Source organism: Lampris incognitus, chromosome 10 (genome assembly GCF_029633865.1).
Source record: "Lampris incognitus isolate fLamInc1 chromosome 10, fLamInc1.hap2, whole genome shotgun sequence".
NCBI classification, from domain to species: Eukaryota; Metazoa; Chordata; class Actinopteri; order Lampriformes; family Lampridae; genus Lampris; species Lampris incognitus.
The window spans coordinates 45,849,881-45,869,849 of NC_079220.1; the positions used below are offsets into that span (position 1 = coordinate 45,849,881).

At 45.4% G+C, this 19,969-nt stretch overlaps 1 protein-coding gene across 2 annotated transcripts in view; it reads right to left on the bottom strand.

Moving 5' to 3' along the window:
* rbfox1 (RNA binding fox-1 homolog 1) overlaps positions 1-19,969 on the bottom strand; it is a 72,532-nt gene that overhangs the window by 35,284 nt on the left and 17,279 nt on the right. Inside the window, exons 6-8 of one of the 2 annotated variants that reach the window (XM_056288801.1) lie at positions 16,858-16,990; positions 14,904-14,943; positions 5,639-5,703 (exon numbers count right to left, since the gene is read on the bottom strand). In XM_056288801.1, the coding sequence (XP_056144776.1) occupies positions 5,639-5,703; positions 14,904-14,943; positions 16,858-16,990 (238 nt within the window). The remainder of the gene's footprint in view (positions 1-5,638; positions 5,704-14,903; positions 14,944-16,857; positions 16,991-19,969) is intronic. The other variant, XM_056288800.1, reaches the window with a different exon arrangement.

Below are 19,969 nucleotides of genomic sequence, written 5' to 3' on the forward strand. Positions count from 1 at the left end.
TTATGTTATTATTATTATCATTACAATTATGATGCTTAAAGGGCCTTACTGAGCAGATGGTTTCTATCTAATATCTGTCAGATGCTTTTCCCAATAAGCTGGTGTGGTTATGATGGGAACGACGGCTTTCTAGCGAACATAGAAGAAGTGGGTCGGAATTGGCCTATTGTCGATATCAGCTAGCTTACGCAGGAGTCTATCCCTGGTACAATGCACTAGACCTCTGGGAGATGGACCGCTGAGGACGGAACACAACACCTATCCTCAGCTCCCAGCACTTCTCGCACAATGTGCTACTCATACGCTGAGTTGGCGGCACCCGGGATCGAACTCACGACCTTGCGATCCATAGGCGAGAGCTCTACCGGCTGAGCTACGCCCGGGTACAATTGCCCAAGGAACACAGGCTTACTATATTACATTCAGACACAGACGAGCCAGCTCACCTACTCGGCGAGGAGCATTTTCCTCGGTAAGTGACACATTTCGCGCATAAATATCAGAGAACTACCGGGGTGGGTTATGCGCCCAAATATAGGCTATAGCCTAATAAATTGAATTTGTGTAGTGTCGAAAGTTTCCACATACTTTAGCCAACCTGGACTTTGTGAATTCGTTTTTGTGATATAAAAATAGAAATCGTATGATTCATTGTCTTCTTAATAATCTGCCCTAAATAATGCATTATTGAAAATGCACTTTTTGCGCCAAACAGCGTCAAACCTGCTGACCGGGGAACATAGGACCTTTCTTTATAAAAAGGGTCCTATGTTCCCCGGGTGCCCTAGGGGAACATAGGACCCTTTTTATAAAGAAAGGTCCTATGTTCCCCTGCACATACAAAACGGGGAACATAGGACCCTTTTGGGGAAAAGTGGGGAATATAGGGCCCTCTGTATACAAAAAGGTCCGATATTCCCCGGTCTCATACAAAGCGGGGAACATAGGACCCGGGGACTATAGGACCCGGGGACTATAGGGAGGACCCCCTCCCATGCACTAAGTTCCCCTAGTGAAACTCCTCACTGTCAGGTGAAAAGAAGAGGCTGGCGACTCCACATGTATAGGAGGAGGCATGTGGCAGTCTGCAGCCCTCCCCGGATCAGCAGAGGGGGTGGAGCAGCAACTGGGACAACCCGGGAGAGTGAGGTAATTGGCCAAGTACAATTGGGGAGAGAAAAAGGGGGAAAAATGCAACAAAAAAAAAGAAAAAGAAGAAAAAACTGTTCACTTCAATGTTGGTGACGTGCGCTTTGTATGGGATTTGCAGCATTCTTCTGTATGCTCTAAATTCAAAGGCTTGTATTTTCTTCTCCATAGCTTTTGTTAGGGTCCAGGATTCTGCACCGTATAGAAGAGTTGCTATTATGATGGTGCAGAGCAGTTGCATTTTTGACTTCATTCCAAGGTTTTATCTTTCCAGATCGTGTTGAGCTTGGTCATTGCACTTGTTGTGATGGCGATTATGCTCCAGATTTCTTTTCCCGATCTTCCGTCTTCCTTAATCACAGATCTGAGATATTTCAAAGATGTGACTTCGTCAAGTTTTTCGCTGCCAACAATGATTTCCTTGTTCTGCTCTGATTAAATACTTATGTATAAATCTCATTGGTTGTCAGTGTGACTGGCTGGGATGATCACACAGCAACTACAATTGACGGATATTACACAGCTGCGTTACGCCACCTGTGTCTATCTAGAAACACCAGCTGCTTATTCTGAAACTCTTTGTAATCTACCCATCTGCATGGACTTTCACCGTGCATGTCAAATATCGAGGACGATAATTGTTTGCATTCATAGGCCTGCAGTTATATTTCTTATTTCATCCTGCCATCCTCATCTCTCACACGTGCTCACTCCTTTTCCCTTGCTGTCATCGTCTGGAGCTGTCAGTTGAGCAATCAGCTGTTCGCATCACCTGTTCTCATCTATCCAATAGCACAGGGCCACACCTGCATGGTTAGCCTATCATCTTGCTGCTGTCTTCTTAAAATGTGGTTCTCTCTCCACCTCTACTGCATTCGTGCTACTGTTATACACCCCCCTCCACCTCCCCATCACCGCCTAGTCCTCGCAGATCATTAGTTTCATCTCTTCATCAGTCTCATCAGCCTTATCATCTCAGCAGAAGTCATCAGCCACCACCACCAGTGTCTGGACTCCATGGGGGGATTTATTATGCTGCTGCTCAGGGCTGATGCCCCTCGATTAAAAAAATCTCCCTGTTGAGTCTAAGCGTCAAAGACTTTCTCGACATGTCTTTATTTCCACTAAATCATCTGTAATACTAAACATTATCTTTACTTCATTCATTATGTCTCTCCTAATTTAAATACACAAGCATGACATGCTACACAGTGGAATTGCACTGCACATACTCATTTTAGCAGTATGGGTAGTACGCAGTTTCAGATACAACTCTGGTTTTCTCCCAAATGACTAATGCTAAATTCCCACCCAGCCTGCCAAAACAGTAGTGGGTCATATATAAGACGTCTGAAACATGCAATTTCCAGGGACGAACAAAGCATTATCCACCGTTCAATGTGTAAAGATAACATTTTTAGGCAACTTTCAAGAACATAACATGGTGTAACAATTTTCATTCTGAATGGTTAAATCTCCTCAGAAACAATGCATCAATGTGTGAGAAGTGCTTGAAACCAAATTGGTGGTTTCTAAGACGGTTTGTGAGTTTTAAAGGAAGTTTGTGGCTCAGCACAAGAGGACTGAGAACAAATCCTGTTCAGCAACTATGATTACAATGCTGAAGTGGGAACCGTGATTCATGATTCAAGAAACTACGAATCAAGGTTAGGTTTCACTATGATTATTTTATGTAAGCCATGTCATGACTGTCACATAGAATCACAGAGGGGACTGTAATTCAGTAGGGACTAATCAGTGTGTGTGTGTGTGTGTGTGTGTGTGTGTGTGTGTGTGTGTGTGTGTGTGTGTGTGAGTGAGTGAGTGAGTGAGTGTGTTCATGTTGACAAAAGACAAGCTGCAAGACCTTTTTGAGAGAGGTCATTAGACATTTTTAGCACTGGACACCTTGAGGTATGACCTCCCAGATGAACTGCTGGGAAGAGCATGTCCTTGTATCTGCACTTTGTGCTCTATACCCAAACATGCACTACTGCTGCAGGTGAACTTTTATTTTACCCGATCTGAGCCCCATACTCAATACACTCACTCTCTTTCTCACACACGCGCGCACACACACACACGCACGTATGTATGCACACACGCACATATGCACATGAGCACACATGCACACAGAGGTAGGTACAAGCATGTGTACACCACAATTAATGCTACAGTTCGCAGAAAGAGTCTGTGAACTCCCTCACAATTTTTATATCTTGTTGTGTTAGAGTCAAAAATATTAATACATTTAATTAGTTTTTGTCTTTCTACAAATCTGTGTTAAGAATACATAACTTTACAACGCAGTTTTTCCATTACACACATCCTAGTTACTATGTTAAATTTCTACAGAATATTTTGTTCTTGACAGTTTTGGATGAAAATACAAAATTTGCTATTTTTTCCCTCATCGACAGGCTCCGGCACATTTTCCAGAAACGCTATGGGGCTGCTGCAGGGGAGAAGTTGCATGTAGATCTAGTGAAGGGCATCATTCAGTGCAAAACACAGCACAGCAAGACGCCAGCGCAGAGATGGAAAAAACTGTGGGCGGCCAAACTGTCGCTGCAATATGCATCCTACTGACGAAGAGGGTCCACAGACTGGGAACACAGCAGTGAGCTTGTTTTTGTTGATTCCTCTGGAAGCTCTGACAAACACAACTTCCCCATTCCTCATGTCCCCTACTGGGGACTACCCCTACTGAGTACGAAGACACCATCAAAACTACTTTTGAAACTTTGCTTCTGGATCAGTTTCCTATGGAAGAGGACAGCGTGATCCCTTGGTGTTCATGACCAATGACTGCAAGGAGTTCGTTCCACCAAGCCCTGAAAGTAGTGTACCCTGAGTTTTCACTGCTGTTCATCTCATCTCATCTCATCTCATCTCATCTCATCTCATCTCATCTCATCATCAGCCGCTTCTCTGGGGTTGGGTCGCGGTGGCAGCAAGCTAAGTAAGGCGCTCCACACGTACCTCTCCCCAGCAACGCCCTCCAGCTCTTCCTGGGGGATCCCAAGGCCAGATTGGACATGTAGTCCCTCCAGCGAGTTCTGGGTCTACCCCGGGGTCTCCTCCCAGTTGGATGTGCCTGGAAAACCTCCAAAGGGAGGCACCCAGGAGGCATCTTAATCAGATGCCTGAACCACCTCAACTGGTTCCTTTCAACGCAAAAGAGCAGCGACTCTACTCTGAGCTGCTGCTGTTCAATGTGTTTCATGTCCTGCAAGCAACGTGGCAGTGGCTGTGGGATACCCACCATGGCATACCCCATGGGGAAAAAAAAAATCAAGCATTTTGTGTATACAAAAAGACAGAACATCCCTTAAGGCCCTATAGCACCAGCATCACAGGAGACCGCATCGCCTTGAAGTACAAAACGCATCTGCATCATCTGGAAGAAGTGTCTAACAGGAAGGGGCCGTATACCTTAGGACAAGCCTCCTTATACACGGTAGTAATACCAACAATTATATGGGGAGTGCAATGAGGGTCATTAAAGAAAAGGGAATTCCCTGATTTAAGGCCAACAGCATCACCTTTTCAATGGACTTCATTTTTATAGGTTTTGAGGCCTCCTACATCCGACGCCTGATAGATGGTATAAACAATAGGTCTGCTGCAACATGAGCAAAACATCCGCTGGACAGTACCACTGACAGAGCAATATAGTCCAGGTAAGTAAATAAAACCCACACACAATATATACTGTGGGCGTCCAGGTGGCGTGGCAGTCTATTCTGTTGCCTACCAACAAGGGGATCGCCGGTTTGAATCCGTGTTACCTCCGGCTTGGTCGGGCGTCCCTACAGACACAGTTGGCCGAGTCTGCGGGTGGGAAGCCAGATGTTGGTATGTGTCCTGGTCGCTGCACTAGGTTGGTATGTGTCCTGGTCGCTGCACTAGCGCCTCCTCTGATCGGCCGGGGTGCCTGTTTGGGGGAGGGGGGACTGGGTGGAATGGTGCGATCCTCCCACGCGCAACGTCCCCCTGGTGAAACTCCTCACTGTCAGGTGAAAAGAAGCGGCTGGCGACTCCACACGTATCGGATCGAGGCATGTGGTAGTCTGCACCCCTCCCCGGATCAGCAGAGGGGGTGGAGCAACGACCAGGCTGGCTTGGAAGAGTGGGGTAATTGGCCAAGTACAATTGAGGAGAAAAAAAAGGGGGGGGGGACATTAAGGGAAAAAAATATAGTATAAGGCAAGTTCACCCTTTGACTTCCTTTGATTTCCAGTGTAAACTGAGAAGCCTCGTGATGTCCTGATTGACATTTGTCTTTTTACCAAGATGTTGTTTTTCAAAACAAGTTGGCCTTCACTTATCTGATTACCTCAATGGAGATTAAAGCATATTATTTTGCCGGTCTGATTTGTGTGAAAGAAAGGGACACAGTCAAGGGGATGAGGAAAAGAAAGAAGGATAGCCCAAGTACTTGTACAAGGCTGGAGGAGGAAGAGGAAGAGAGATGAAGTCAGCTCACCTGTCACTGTATGCAGCAGCGGCGGCAGCAGTGGGCTGGGCATATCTGTAGGCAGTGTAACCACCCTGGAAACACACACACACACACACACACACACACACACGAACAAAACAAAGATGGTGAATCAAGTCCTGAAGCCCAAACTAATGCAAGGTAATATTTGTACAGAACAGACATTTCATCTGCCGTTCAGTCATACTGGCAATCTGCTGACCACACAAATATTGATATAATTTAGCAGAACATACTGCAGGTTTCTAAGTGTGTTGATTCGGATTTCTGTGGAATGAATGCGATGTAATCTAGGCTTTATAAAGCTATACTATCTGGGAAAATGTCCCCCCACATTCATTTCATAAGCGTGTCAAACTAGATGGAGGAGATTGTTGGGGTACAACCGTCACAAAACATGAACCCTCTCCATAGACAACCTTTGCTTAGATGCGTGTCATGCTTTTGTGCAATCAGCTGTTCACTTAAGCAGGTGCTGCACAAACACATGCACAGATATCTTCTCACACGCACGCACGCACGCACGCACGCACACACACACACACACACACACACACACACACACACACACACACACACACACACACACACACACACACACACACACAGGACTCAACAACTTGGACTAGCACCTTTTTTTGCTGGATTTCCCCAAACTGTAAAATGTATTTTGTCAATAAACCTCACACATATAAAACTGAATGAAATCATGACTAGCTGAGGTAACTGAGTTGACTGGACAGGCTAGTTAATTGCTCTGGCCGGGGGTTGGGAAAGTAGCAGTGAGTAATAGTGACATATACCTGTGTTACATTCTTGTGATGCAGGTGTGGGATGGAACCTACAAGCTGCATGGAGCAAAACCGTTTTTGGGGGAAACGCGGTGGAAAACCAATTATGTTTCCCTATTTAAATCAGTGGGTGAGCTGCGTCTTAAGAAGGACCTGGTGACCTTTATTACGTCACATAATGTCATTGTTTGGGCCAGCTAGCTAGAATACAGACAGGGGACAACTGAAGAGAAAAACCCGAGTGTTTGAACCCTACAGTGAGGTGGTGCTCCACCCCCTCTGCCGATCCAGGGAGGGTTGCAGACTACCACATGCCTCCTCCAATACATGTGGAGTCGCCAGTTGCTTTTCACCTTATGGTGAGGAGTTTCACCAGGGGGACGTAGCATGTGGGAGGATCACGCTATTCCCCCCAATTCCCCCTCCCCCCACCGAACAGGTGCCTCAACCGACCAGGAGGCGCTAGTGCAGCAACCAGGACACATTTGGCTTCCCACCCGCAGACACAGCCATTTGTGTCCGTAGGGACGCCTGACCAAGCTGGAGGCAACACGGGGATTCGAACTGGCGATCCCCATGTTAGTAGGCAATGGAATAGACTGCTATGCTACCCGGACGCCCAAAGTGATCACCTTTATCCTACGATGAGACATCTCTATCCTGATGGGAGTGGTCTCTTCCAGGATGGCAATACCCCATCCACAGGACATGAGGGCTCACTGAATGGTTTGATGAGTATGAAAATAATGTAAATCACGTGCTATGGCCTTCACAGTCACCAGATCTCAACCCATTGGGCTAATGTGTTAGAGACAGTGCTCTCCTCCACCTTCATCAAAACACCAAATGAGGGAATATCTTTTGGAAAGATGGTGTTCATCCCTCCAGTAGAGTTCAGAGACTTGTAGAATCTATGATAAGGGACATTGAAGCTGTTCTGGAGGCTCGTGGTGGACCAACACCTTACTAAGACACTTTATGTTTGGTTTTCCTTTCACTTGTCACTCATCTCTCTCTCTCTCTTTATAGTATATATACATATATAGTGTGTATATACGTATATGTGTGTGTGTGTGTGTGTGTGTGTGTGTGTGTGTGTGTGTATCTAAGGAGACAGATGATTGAACTAAAACAGTATGATTCTGAAAGCCACCAGTTTAAATAAAGAGTATATTGATTATCTTTTTAAAGCGTTAGCTGTCCAACATGGAAATATCTGTAGGCGTATTTTCTGACCTTTTCAACAAGCTAAGCTAAACTGAGTGTTTGACAAACTGTCTGGGAACTGTTGTATGCTTTAAAAGGGTTTAGATTTCACAGAGGCTGCTCTTTCCAAAACCTCTCCTGGCTCGAGCTCCGTGTTGGATTCTTGCATGAACATCAGCATTGATCAACATGAGAATGTTTGTGTTCTGAGACAACCGACAAAGAAAGTCGTCTATGTATCGACGTCAAACCTGGTGTTGATCATGGGTTAGGGCAAAGAAGGAAAATTTTGGCACTGACAACATCTTTCCTAACATTTAGCATTAGTTTTGAGAGCTACATTCTGTTACAAGGAACACAAGGCAGCAAAGCTGAATTATTTTCATAAAATGCTTTACTTGGTCTTGCTAGCAGAATACAGAGCCTGGTCTGCTGCGTTCTGTGGGCCCAGGGACCACGGTTCTGCCCGGAGCTGTGTCCGAGGAGGTAACACCGAGGGCAGTCTGACAGAACGCAGGTCAGGCTAAGCTAACTGCTAGCCCATGCAGACCGGCAGTTCCGATAACACTGAGGGCGGTCTGGCCGCAGCCTCGCCTAGCATTGACTGTGTTTTTGGTGTTGTCTTGTGGAGTGTGGGGAGGTGTGTCAAAGGTGTTTGACTGGGAGAGCTGGTGTTGGATTGGCTGGGGGGGAGCCTGGTCTGCTGCGTCTGGTGGGCCCAAGGACCATGGCCCTGCCCAGAGCTCCACCCGAAGAGGAAACACCAAGGGCGGTCTGACAGGACACTGAAGCAGGGCAGGTTAAGCTAACTGCTAGGCCATGCAGACCGGCAGTTCTGATAACACCGAGGGTGGTCTGACAGGATGCAGAAGCGGGGCAGGCTAAGCTAGCTGCTAGCCCATGCAGACCGGCAGTTCCGATAACACTGAGGGCGGTCTGGCTGCAGCCTCATCTAGCGTTGACTGTATTTTTGGTGTCGTTGTGTGGAGTGCAGGGAGGTGTGTCGAGGGAGTATGGCTGGGAAAGCTGGTGTTGGATCGGCTGGGAGAACCTGGTCTGCTGCGTCTTGTGGGCCCAGGGGGTCATGGCCCCTGCCCGGAGCTGGGTCTGAAGATGAAACATCGAGGGGCAGTCTGAAGGGATGCGGAAGCATCACAGGCTAAGCTAACTGCTAGCCCATGCAGACCAGCAGTTCTGACAGTCATCCTGGCTGGTGTTTATTCCCTTGGACAGTGATTTTTTTATTTAGTTTGTATATCTGTGTTAGTTTGTATATATGTGTTAGTTTGGATATGTGTTCTTGCAGTTGTTGTAGTTTTTGGATATGTGTTTTTGTCTTTGCGTTGCACTGTTGTGGGCTGGGGGAAACGATATTTCATTTCATTTCATTTCATGTACGCAAGTACATAAAATAAAACGACAAATAAAGTGTTCCTAATTCCTGATCCTGATTCCTACTGTCAATACCAGCTCCAGGTCTTGTGAGCAGTGTATGAGGAAGATGAGGCAGTGACCCTGTATCAGAATTTTGGCACCAAGTTCACTTGCGGCCATTTGGGCCTTAAAAGACAACTGTGACAAATAAAGTTCAGTAAAAATGGACCAGATTGGTGAAATTACAGCCTGTGTCAATTTTTAGTCCGCAGTTTGAGGGTTTTATCTCAGAAGCATCTACTTTTTATGATGTTTTCTCACATCCACCACCTTGTCACTTCTATTTCTCTGCCTTATCCTCTGCTTGTCCACTTCCACCCGACTGCTCACGTTTGGTCATGGACGGCCACGTTAGATTGTGGTGATAAATCTGATTGGCCTGTGAACTGGATAGTGCAAACTTAAGAAAAGCTGGTCATGCTGGTTTACTTTTTTGTAGTTAGTTTTTAAAATCAGGTTTGCAGACTGATGCAAATTATTAACTCTCAAATTTCAGCTTCAGCATGTGGTAACACACACACACACACACACACACACACACACACACACACACACACACACACACAAAGGTTTGGGCCAGTGTGCGGTGATACAGAAACAATCAATAGCACAGCAAGACTTCCATGTTTAAGCAGATGGCTTGGTCAAAGCCACCAAGACATGTAAAAAAAAAAAAAAAAAAAAAAAAAAAAAAACTAGAAGCAAATCAAAAAATGCAGTGTGCATGCAGTTTCATCATGCAGACAATCACAAGTGGCAAGTCTTAAAAGGGAGAAACTCAAGTGCTGAATTTTATTATTTTTTTTATTAAGTTTTAAAGAAATGTTTGGCGGTGTGCTGGTGTTAATGCAGAGAACTTGTCAGACAGACATCAGGTCAATAACATCACACACTGGCCACCGGTGCAGAGGGAAGGGATCTATGTGGCTACTTGGCTAGAGCACCATGTCACAGTGCATATCATATAAATAAGCTGGGTTTGCTCATCTAAACCTAAATAGGTGGGTGTGCATGTTCTGTCTAATCCTTTTTTTACAGCAACAAGCCTTCACCCTGTCCTATTTGGACATGACTGTGTGAGGAAACCGGAGCACCCGGAGGAAACCCACACAGATACGGGGAGAACATGGAAACTCCACACAGAGGACGACCCCCAACTCGAATCCAGGACCTTCTTACTGTGAGGCAACCACGCTAACCACTGCACCACTGTGCCGCAAGACATGTCGATCAGGTGAATCGGCCATACTAAATTGTCCCTAGGTGTGAATGTGTGTGTGTTGGCCCTGTGATGGACTGGCGGACTGTCCAGGGTGTCTCCCCGCCTGCTGCCCAATGACTGCTGGGATAGGCTCCAGCATCCCGTGACACTGGTTGTAATGAGCGGCTTGGATAATGGATGGATGGGTATCCCCCTTCAGCCTGTAATTAAGGTTGCTACAGACCCCAATTAAGCCACCTAACATTCTTAAAATGTATTGTTAATGTGTGCTTAAAAAACAAAAGTACTGTTACAAAAAGGCATAATCAAAGTCAATCAATCTTGTCTAAGACAACTCTAATTTGAAGGGATCAGGTTGGGATGAATTGAAAATTTAATTATTTGCTCTATCAAAATTTCTTTTTTGAGATTAACTATTTGAGATAATTAACGTAATACCTAGATGAACCACTCATGTTCAAGTTGATAAGCAGCTATAGAAATAAAGAACATCTTATTTTATCACAATATAGGAAACAAATCAGATTCCCTTATTCACACAAGCAATCTAGTCAACACGAAGCAACTCTGTTCCACAATTCAAGCTGGTCTAAAGGGCTTAAAGTCACATGAAGGAGGTTTCATCCACACAATAGGAAAAGCATCACACTACTTCTGCAACAAAAAAAAAAGCTACTAAGACAAAGGTTTGTTTTTTTAACCTGAGTTCTTATTTTTATGCCTCATTTCTAATTTTCTAAATTCTAAAGTCAGTTTGTAATTTCAATGCCCCATTTCCAATTTCCGGTGTCCTAAGCCACATTTATCTGATGAAAAACAGATAAATTACAGCTGAGATGATAGCTATAATATATATAATCCACAGCTATGATGTCACTCAATTAACTGAAAAGCTTTAAAATGCTAATTGTCAGCATTCACATGGGAGAAACATGTATTTCTCCAGAATAAACACTGATCATGTAGTGTGCAATATTCCAGTTTTATACTTTGATTTTGACATGATTATTTTGGATGATGCTTTCTACTTTTCCACTGCCAAGTGTGTGTGTGTGTGGGTGTGTGTGTGTGTACCTGCGTGTGTGTGCATGCATGTGACAACCCCTTGGTCAAGGTTCACGGAGGTGCTCCCACACCCACGTCTCATCTCTATGCATCAAGCTGGCAGACTCCCTGAGAGAGGCAGAGAGAGCAAGAGACAGTCCTATCTCTCTCATCCAGACGCACTTCCCCGTCTCTGTCTGCCTCTCCATCTGTCAGACTTCCACAATGTGTTCGGTAATGCTCCCTTGTACCTGATGTTGTATACTCATATTGATGTTGTATTCACTCTGTCTGGACTCAATTTCTTTTCTTCAGCGAATCCGACAAAACTAGGAGTCCTCATCTATGGCAAAACATGGCAAAAAAAACACAAAAAAAAAAACTGTACTTGACACTGTGAAAGTGTGTGAGCATCTCCATTGTGTGTTAGTGTGTCCAGTACTTGACATTTTATATACCACTGACATCTCTGCATCCTCTTCTTGAAAAAGGAAAGGCTCCATTTTCCAACTCATCTCATCTAGCATTCTGAAGAAATGACTGAATCCAGTACACATAAAATAATTTGTAATAAACACAAAACGGGAATAGGCCTCCCGATCCCCTTGCTAAAAGATTTTAGTGCAACATCATCATCATCTGTGTGTGTGTGTGTGTGTGTGGGGGGGGGGGTGTAGGGTGGGGTTCTATGTAGTGATAGTGTTTTCCAAGGATATGCTACCACATAGCCACTGGCGACCAGCTACAAATACAAAGTTATGCATGTAATACGGTTCAGGTGCAGCACGGTGGTGCAGTGGTTAGCGCGGTCACCTCACAGCAAGACGGTCCTGGGTTTGAGCCCCGGGGTAGTCCAACTTGGGGGTCGTCCCGGATCGTCCTCTGTGTCGAGTTTGCATGTTCTCCCCGTGTCTGCGTGGGTTTTCTCCGGGTGCTCCGGTTTCCTCCCACAGTCCGAAGACATGTAGGTCAGGTGAATTGACCGTACTAAATTGCCCCTAGGTGTGAATGTGTGTGTGCGTGTCGGCCCTGTGTGATGGCCTGGCAGCCTGTCCAGGGTGTCTCTCCGCCTGCCGCCCAATGACTGTTGGGATAGGCTCCAGCATCCCCGCGACCCTGAGAGCAGGATAAGTGGTTCGGATAATGGATGGATGGATGCTGTTCAGGTGAAAATAGTATATTTCAATTTTCATTTCTTTAGATTATAAATTGTAGGTAAACTACACATTTATTTAATGTAATCTAATAAATCCAGTGTGTGGTGTGTAGAGTGTCAATCCATGTCTTTGGGCCCTATTTCCCTATTTAATTGATCTACAGGCATGGGCTAAAGCGCATTTAGGGCGTGTCCAAATCCACTTTTGCTAGTTAAACGGTGCATGATCTGGGCAGGAAGTAAGGCGCAAGGCACAAACGGGTTGTTTCTAGTCTTTTAATGAATCATAAGTGTGTTTTGGGCGTAACATGAATCAAACCAGTCAGGGTGTCGCCTCTCATTCCCTTTAAATGCAGGTGTGCTTGCACCTTGTTGCTTTGTTATTTAAACGGTGGATTCGGCAAGTTGGAGTAATGGACAGCTTTCTGCTGAGGAAATGGATCTGCTGGTGAGCACGCCACCTACAGGAGCAGCAGGAACCCACCAAAGCTCCCTGTTCACTTACATTATCTTGTATTGACTGCAGGAAAGTCGATCCGTCTCTGATCCGTTTTCTATCGGCTCTTTCGTTTGACGGGTCTTGATAGACACCCCAACCTGATGAGTCCATTTAAATAGTACCTATGTGTATTGCCGCGATAGGTTAAATAATAACCACTGTGACATTCACCCTTTAAATATCTTGATTTACACAATAATTTTCACACTGTAATGTTTTTAGTTGTAATCTTTTGCATGTTTGTGCACCGCTGCATGTCCCTGTGTGTGTAACAAGAAGAGTGTATATGTGTTGTGGGCTCGCCTATGTAGACACTGTCTGAATAATGCGCCCTTTAAATAGCAGGAAAATACTGCGCCATTGACTTTAGACCAGGTTTTTGTTGGTCAATGGCACAACCGCTTTCTGCTGCCTCAAAGCAATGTGCCTGACAACACCTCATTTTGGCTTTTCCCCCATTTTTCTCCTCAACTGTATCCGGCCAATTACCCCATTCTTCTGAGCCATCCCAGTCATTGCTCCACCTGCTCTGCCTATCCGAGGAGGGGTGCAGACTACCACATGCTTCCTCTGATACATGTGGAGTCGCCAGCCGCTTCTTTTCACCTGACAGTGAGGAGTTTCGCTAGGGGGACATAGTGCGTGGGGGGAATCACACTATTCCCCCCAGTTCCCCCTTCCTCCTGAACTGGTTTCCTGACCGACCAGAGGAGGCGCTAGTGCAGCGACCAGGACACATACCCACATCTGGCTTCCCACCCGCAGACACGGCCAATTGTGTCTGCAGGGATGCCCGACCAAGCCAGAGGTAACACGGGGATTCAAACCGCTGATCCTCGTGTTGGTATGCAATGGAATAGACTATCATGCCACCCGGACGCCCAACACCTAATTTTAAAGGCTCAGATATACTCCCGAGTGACAGCTGCGGACACCCACCACGGATGCATAGTAGTTCTGTTCATACTATTTCTGGAGTCTGCTTGGAGGACGTGTTCCACACATGCGCAGCAGATCGGCGTCTGATGTGTTTCCATGCATGTGCACTATGAATCAAATCAAAATCGTGACATACATGAAAGAAGAAGAGCTGCTTTGTCTGTTGTAATGTCATGCAGACCCTAGCGGACACTCGCGTACTTACGGACGTGGAAAGTATAATCCTTGCCCAAGACCAACATGCCCATAGGCGCACAGATGGGCGCAAGCAGTTTGCTATTTAAACAACGTAAGTGCTGGATGGGAAAATTACAACTGCGTCAGCTGGTAACTAGCGATGACACTTGTGCTGCACTTTGAGCTGGGTGTACGATAAGGCCCTTTGTCTCTTTTGTGTGATCCCTGTAATTAAGTGTCCCTGCAAATCCTGTATTTTGTATAATTCTGTATGTTTTACTTGTTTGTGCAATGTGTGCACCAACTGTGCAAAAGAATTTCCCCCTTGACGACAAATAAACGTCTATCTGTCTGTCTGTGTCTGTCTATCTATCCATCTATCTATATGTCAACGTATTTTTTTTAAGTTACAGAGTTTTTGAATTTAGACAGTTCTCATTTTGCAAGGCTACAAAGCAAAACTAGTGGCGTCAAGGGGTTGAAGACTCTATAGAGGCTCTACTCTACGGTCAGCTCTTTTCTATCAGCTGCACTTCAGTGATTTACAGACACCGCCAGCTGATATAGCAGCATCACTCCTCCATCTTTAACGCTCTCCTGTTTGTTCTGGTCAGGGGCTTAATACTTCAACTAACTGTAACCTGCCCTGTCTGTTGCCCTCTGCCTTCATTTAGAACTGACATTTATATGAAGGGGTTAGGATGGGGTGTCGTGTGCATCCATAAAGTATAGACCATGGGGTTGGTGATGCAGCATGCAACGTCATACCAATAATTAATACTTACATAAATATCTGCACCATAAAATCCATCCTGGTAAACAACACTGCAGAGGATGCAAACACAAACAACAAACAGACAGACAAACAAACAAAAAACAAAACAAAAACATTCGTATTAGTGCATAATCACATGCAGGCACCGGGTTAGCTACCAACCCCTGTCTCAGCAGAGAGAGGGTTAGTCCAGTCCAAGAAACACCAGACACAAGAGGGGGAGAAACCAGAGGGGGAGGTATCACAAGCACCCTCCCCCTGCACCCTCTATGGACTGGGTAAGGAGGCTGGGAAGGTCCAAAAACCTCACACAAATAGACTTGGAATAGCAGGATTTGGGGGAAAAAATTCTAAACACAAAAAATTGCTTGTCAACTAATGCAACGAATGGGCTAAGATAAACTTGAGCAATTGTTACCAATGGCTTTGCTCCCGACTGCTTAATGACCACTGCCATGGATGAGGTGTAGCACAGCATCCTACACAATGCAGGACACAACACCTAATGATTCATTACCATGTATGATTTTCCAGCCATGGTGGCCTATTCTTTGATGGTATCTCTCTCTCTCTCTCTCTCTCTCTCTCTCTCTCTCTCTCTCTCTCTCTCTCTCTCTCTCTGATATTGAGCTACATGAGTGAGACAAAGTCGATTTCTCACCATGATTAAAGCAGGCATCTCTCTACACTTTGTGCATTTAACATTGAGGGCATCTAAAACACTGGGAGAAAGATGAGGCAGGCCACATGTTCTCGGCACGCCTCCAATCTCACCAGCAATTAGACTGGTTTCAGGCCATTTGTGCTATCTTTGATGATCAATAACGTCTCAAATGTCAAGGTGGCCAAGAGAGTGTTGTCTCACATCGAGGTTATTAAATCGCGTACCGTGTGACCGGAGTGCAGCTAGATGTTTATCGACTTGGTGAAATGATTGCGCATACTGGTTTATTGATAGGTTGTCATGTCGGGTTCCAAGAAAGATGGTGAAATAAATTGTATTAATGCACACAACAGACGCACACCAAGGCAAACACTCACATACGCACAATGCATCCCGACCTTACATTTCTAGCCCACGTACAGGATTTTATTTGGAGGAAGGTCTTTGCGGTTTGAGATGGATATTTCTAATAAAAATACATCACACTTCTCATTAATAATTCACCATATGACCGCTGGCAGGGCAATTAAGCAGTGTAGCAGCATTAATGAAAGTACAATCTGTACCACATATCAAGATGGTACTCATCCAAACACCTTTTCTCATCACTCCACCTAATGGGTTTGTTGGATACCAGTGATGCTGGTGGTAGCCAAATTGAGGTTGTTATTGTTTGGTTGTTGGCGGTGGGGGGGATATCATTTTAATCTTTTATGAATAACTTTCTGCCAGCCTCCTTAGTGACCATTTGCTGGCAATAATAGTCGGGGGGGGGGGGGGGGACAAGAACAGAAAACAAAAACACAGAGTAATAACAAGTCAGATTAGATTCTCAACAACACAGAGGTATCCTCAGCTTATCTCCTGAGCATCCAGCCGAGGAGAGCGGGGCTGGGACTCTGTTGGTGGGGCTGGGAGACCTTTTCTTTTGGCAACTGGGCAAACTCCCAAAAGATGCCAAAAAAAGGGGAGGGCACCCATTCCACATCAACGTCCCTGATCAACGACACCACGATACAAAGCCAAAATTGACATCGACATCAACACAGTTGTTTCCTATGTGTTCAATGTGCACAGCTTTGTGCATGCCCACTGGTGGATTACACATGCTGTGGAGGGAGAGCGCACTGCCGCTGTGAGGCAAGGCTGGCATGCACCGCTCCATTCACCCATGAACAGCATTACTCGAGAGCAACTGGAAAAGCAAAGAAGAAAAGTGGACAGCAGAGACCTGGAGAGGCTGGAGAGAAAACCAAGAGAGAGGTGGAGTTAAGGAGCGAGGAGGAGAAAAGATACTCACCCTCCGTAAGCTGGGATGTGGGCAGGCGGGGCGGCTGCCCTGAATGTGTTGTAGACTGTGCGGCCTCTGCCTCGTAAGTGGGCCCCCCTGTACGCTGCCGCTGCACTTGCTGCTGCATAGGGAAAACTGGGAACTGGAGACAGAGAGAGAGAGAGACAGTTAGAGGCACTGTGACTTAGAGGGGAGGGTTATGTTGGTGAACTGACAGGCGGTCTGAAACCACTTCCCCCTGATGATCTGAACTTGCACTCAGTAAGAACAAAGTCCCAGCACTTTTTTTCTCTCTTGGCCTTTATTTCTCTCCCTCCTTAAAGGACAATTTGTTTTCTTTGTACAACAGGGGTCTAATTTTTGTCATTGTGCATACCGATTATAATATTTTAGTCACCAGCTTCATTTTGGAGGTTTTCGGATACAGGACGACTTTTAACCTGCACTTTTGTTTTCACTTCCAAAAATATGTGGTTTAGAGAACTGCATTTAACTGGACTCGTCGAAACATGTCTGGTGCTCATGTTCAGCGGCCCTATAATATTCTGCTGTGAAGTCTGTCCGGTGGCGGTCCTGTATCCAAGATCTGCAATGAAGCCGATGAGTAAAATTACATCATTACAGATGTGCACAACAGCAAAAAAAAAAACAAAAACAAAAAAAAACAAAACAAACAAACACACAAAAAAACAACAAAACAAAAAACACAAAGATCCAGATTGTAAAAATAACTGATCCAGCCAATTACCCCACTCTTCTGCGCTGTCTTGGTCGCTGCTCCACCCCCTCTGCCGATCCGGGGAGGGCTGCAGACTACCACATGCCTCCTCCTGATACATGTGGAGTTGCCAGCCGCTTCTTTTCACCTGACAGTGAGGAGTTTTGCCAGTGGGACAGAGTGCGTGGGAGGATCACGCTATTCCCCCCAGTTTCCCCTCCCCCCCGAACAGGCGCCCCGACTGACCAGAGCAGATGCTAGTGCAGCGACCAAGACACATACTCACATCCGGCTTCCCACCTGCAGACACGGCCAATTGTGTCTGTAGGGACGCCCAACCAAGCCGGAGGTAACACGGGGATTCGAACCAGTGATCCCCATCTTGGTAAGGCAACGGAATAGACCGCTATGCTACCCGGATGCCCCCCCCCCTTTAACCTATCTTTATCTCTCTGTCCATTCCTCCTTGTTTATAATGTGCATTGCTTGGATGCTGGAAAGCTTGAGAGTGTTTTGCTTCAATTAAAACTTTTACATTGTTCATCACTTTCCCCCTGAATCACGCTGTACGTATGGAGAATCAAGTTCAAGTTCAGATAAAAGGGAGAATGATAGGGTTGGACACAGCTGTGAAAGCTTGGCTTGCACCAGCACCGGCATAATGTTGTTAAATGTGGAGTGAAATTCTACAAACAGTATCCTAGGGTACATTCCCCAGGCTGTAGAGATGCTGTTGGATTAAGTGCAGGTGTGACTGCATCCTCAACAGCCAGGCTCTGCAAGCAACCTGCAGGGGGTCCGGGCAGGTTGTCAGTACTGGCAGGCAACACACACCATGCAAACTGGCCAAGTTGCCATCTTGGTTTTTCCATCATATAGGACTCTAACTGGGATCAATTCCTGCATTTCCTTTTTGCGTCAAAGGAAAACAATATCAACCAGGCTCCCCAATCAAGAAATCCATAGCAAGGATTTTCCATAATGAACCAAGATACACAAAAACTAAGAATAAACTCTAGGAGAAATTCATGCTTTGAAATTAAAATATCAAAATGTATACACAAAAGACAGCTACAAACCTAATTGACAGAACAGACATGAATCCCTTGGGGAATGTAAAAATTGTTTGATTCCAACCAAAAGTGTATAAGACAGGTGAAGGAAAAAAGGAGGGGGAGAGAATGAGAGTGGAGCATAGCCACCGCTGAGGTATTTTTATGAACTTATCATTAATCTTAATTGTAAGTGATGAAGGAAATGACTGACACAAGGATTAATTTGAGGGTTGAGAATGAGCAAAGGTTGAGAGGGAGATCGAGGCACCATTTTCAAGCCTAATTATACATCTCCTCAAAAAGGACATCTAATAAAAAGCAAATGAAAACCATGAATCATTCATTGAGGTAATGAAAAATGGAAAGTTTGAGGGAAGGGATAAGGTTTTCTTTAAGTAATACAGGCTAAGGTGATAATTGTTTCTTTTTACCTTTTGTCACCTTGATTTGCATGAGGAAGGCTGAAGACCCCTTAACGTCACTATGATGACTTATTCAAACAAACAGTAAACTGCTTGGCTTTGGATGCAGAGTAAAAAATTTTTTGTTTTTGGATTCCCCCCCCCCCCCCCTCTTTTTTTTCTCCCCAGTTGTATCCAGCCAATAACCCCACTCTTCCGAGCCATCCTGGTCGCTGCTCCACCCCCTTTGCCGATCTGGGGAGGGCTACAGACTACCACATGTCTCCTCCAATACATGTGAGTCAGCCGCTTCTTTTCACTTGACAGTGAGGAGTTTCGCCAGGGGGACGTAGCACGTGGGAGGATCACGCTATTCCCCACCGAACAGCCGCCCCAGGGATTTGAACTGGCGATCCCTGTGTTGGTAGGCAACGGAATAGACCGCCACACTACCCGGACGTCTGGGGCATGATAATTTCAAGGTGGATTTTATATTTGAGTTGGGCAGTATGAACTTGTTACACTGCCTGCTATATCTGGTTTCTTTCATAAAGGAATTTCATGTGTGCAGTGCAATGCACTCTTTCCCTTCAACACAGAGTCCTTAACACTACAGTCTGAATTACACTATGGCAAAATAAGATGCTATGAAAGACTAAGTAATATTGCTGGGACTTCTGGCAAACCACAAGGGAACTGCACTTATTACTCACCCAAGTCTTCTGAGACTTAGGTGCACCATTCAGTAATGGTCCCAAACTTTGTCCTGGCTGTTGACCACCTTGTCATGGCTATGTAGCTAACCAATGGTAATGACTGTACTCTCCCTATTTTTTTTAACTTAAATGAACTAATTATAGAATCTGTGAAATTGCACACAAAATATTTATATAGATATACAAAACCAGGGCGTCTAGGTGGCATGATGGTCTATTCCGCTGCCTATG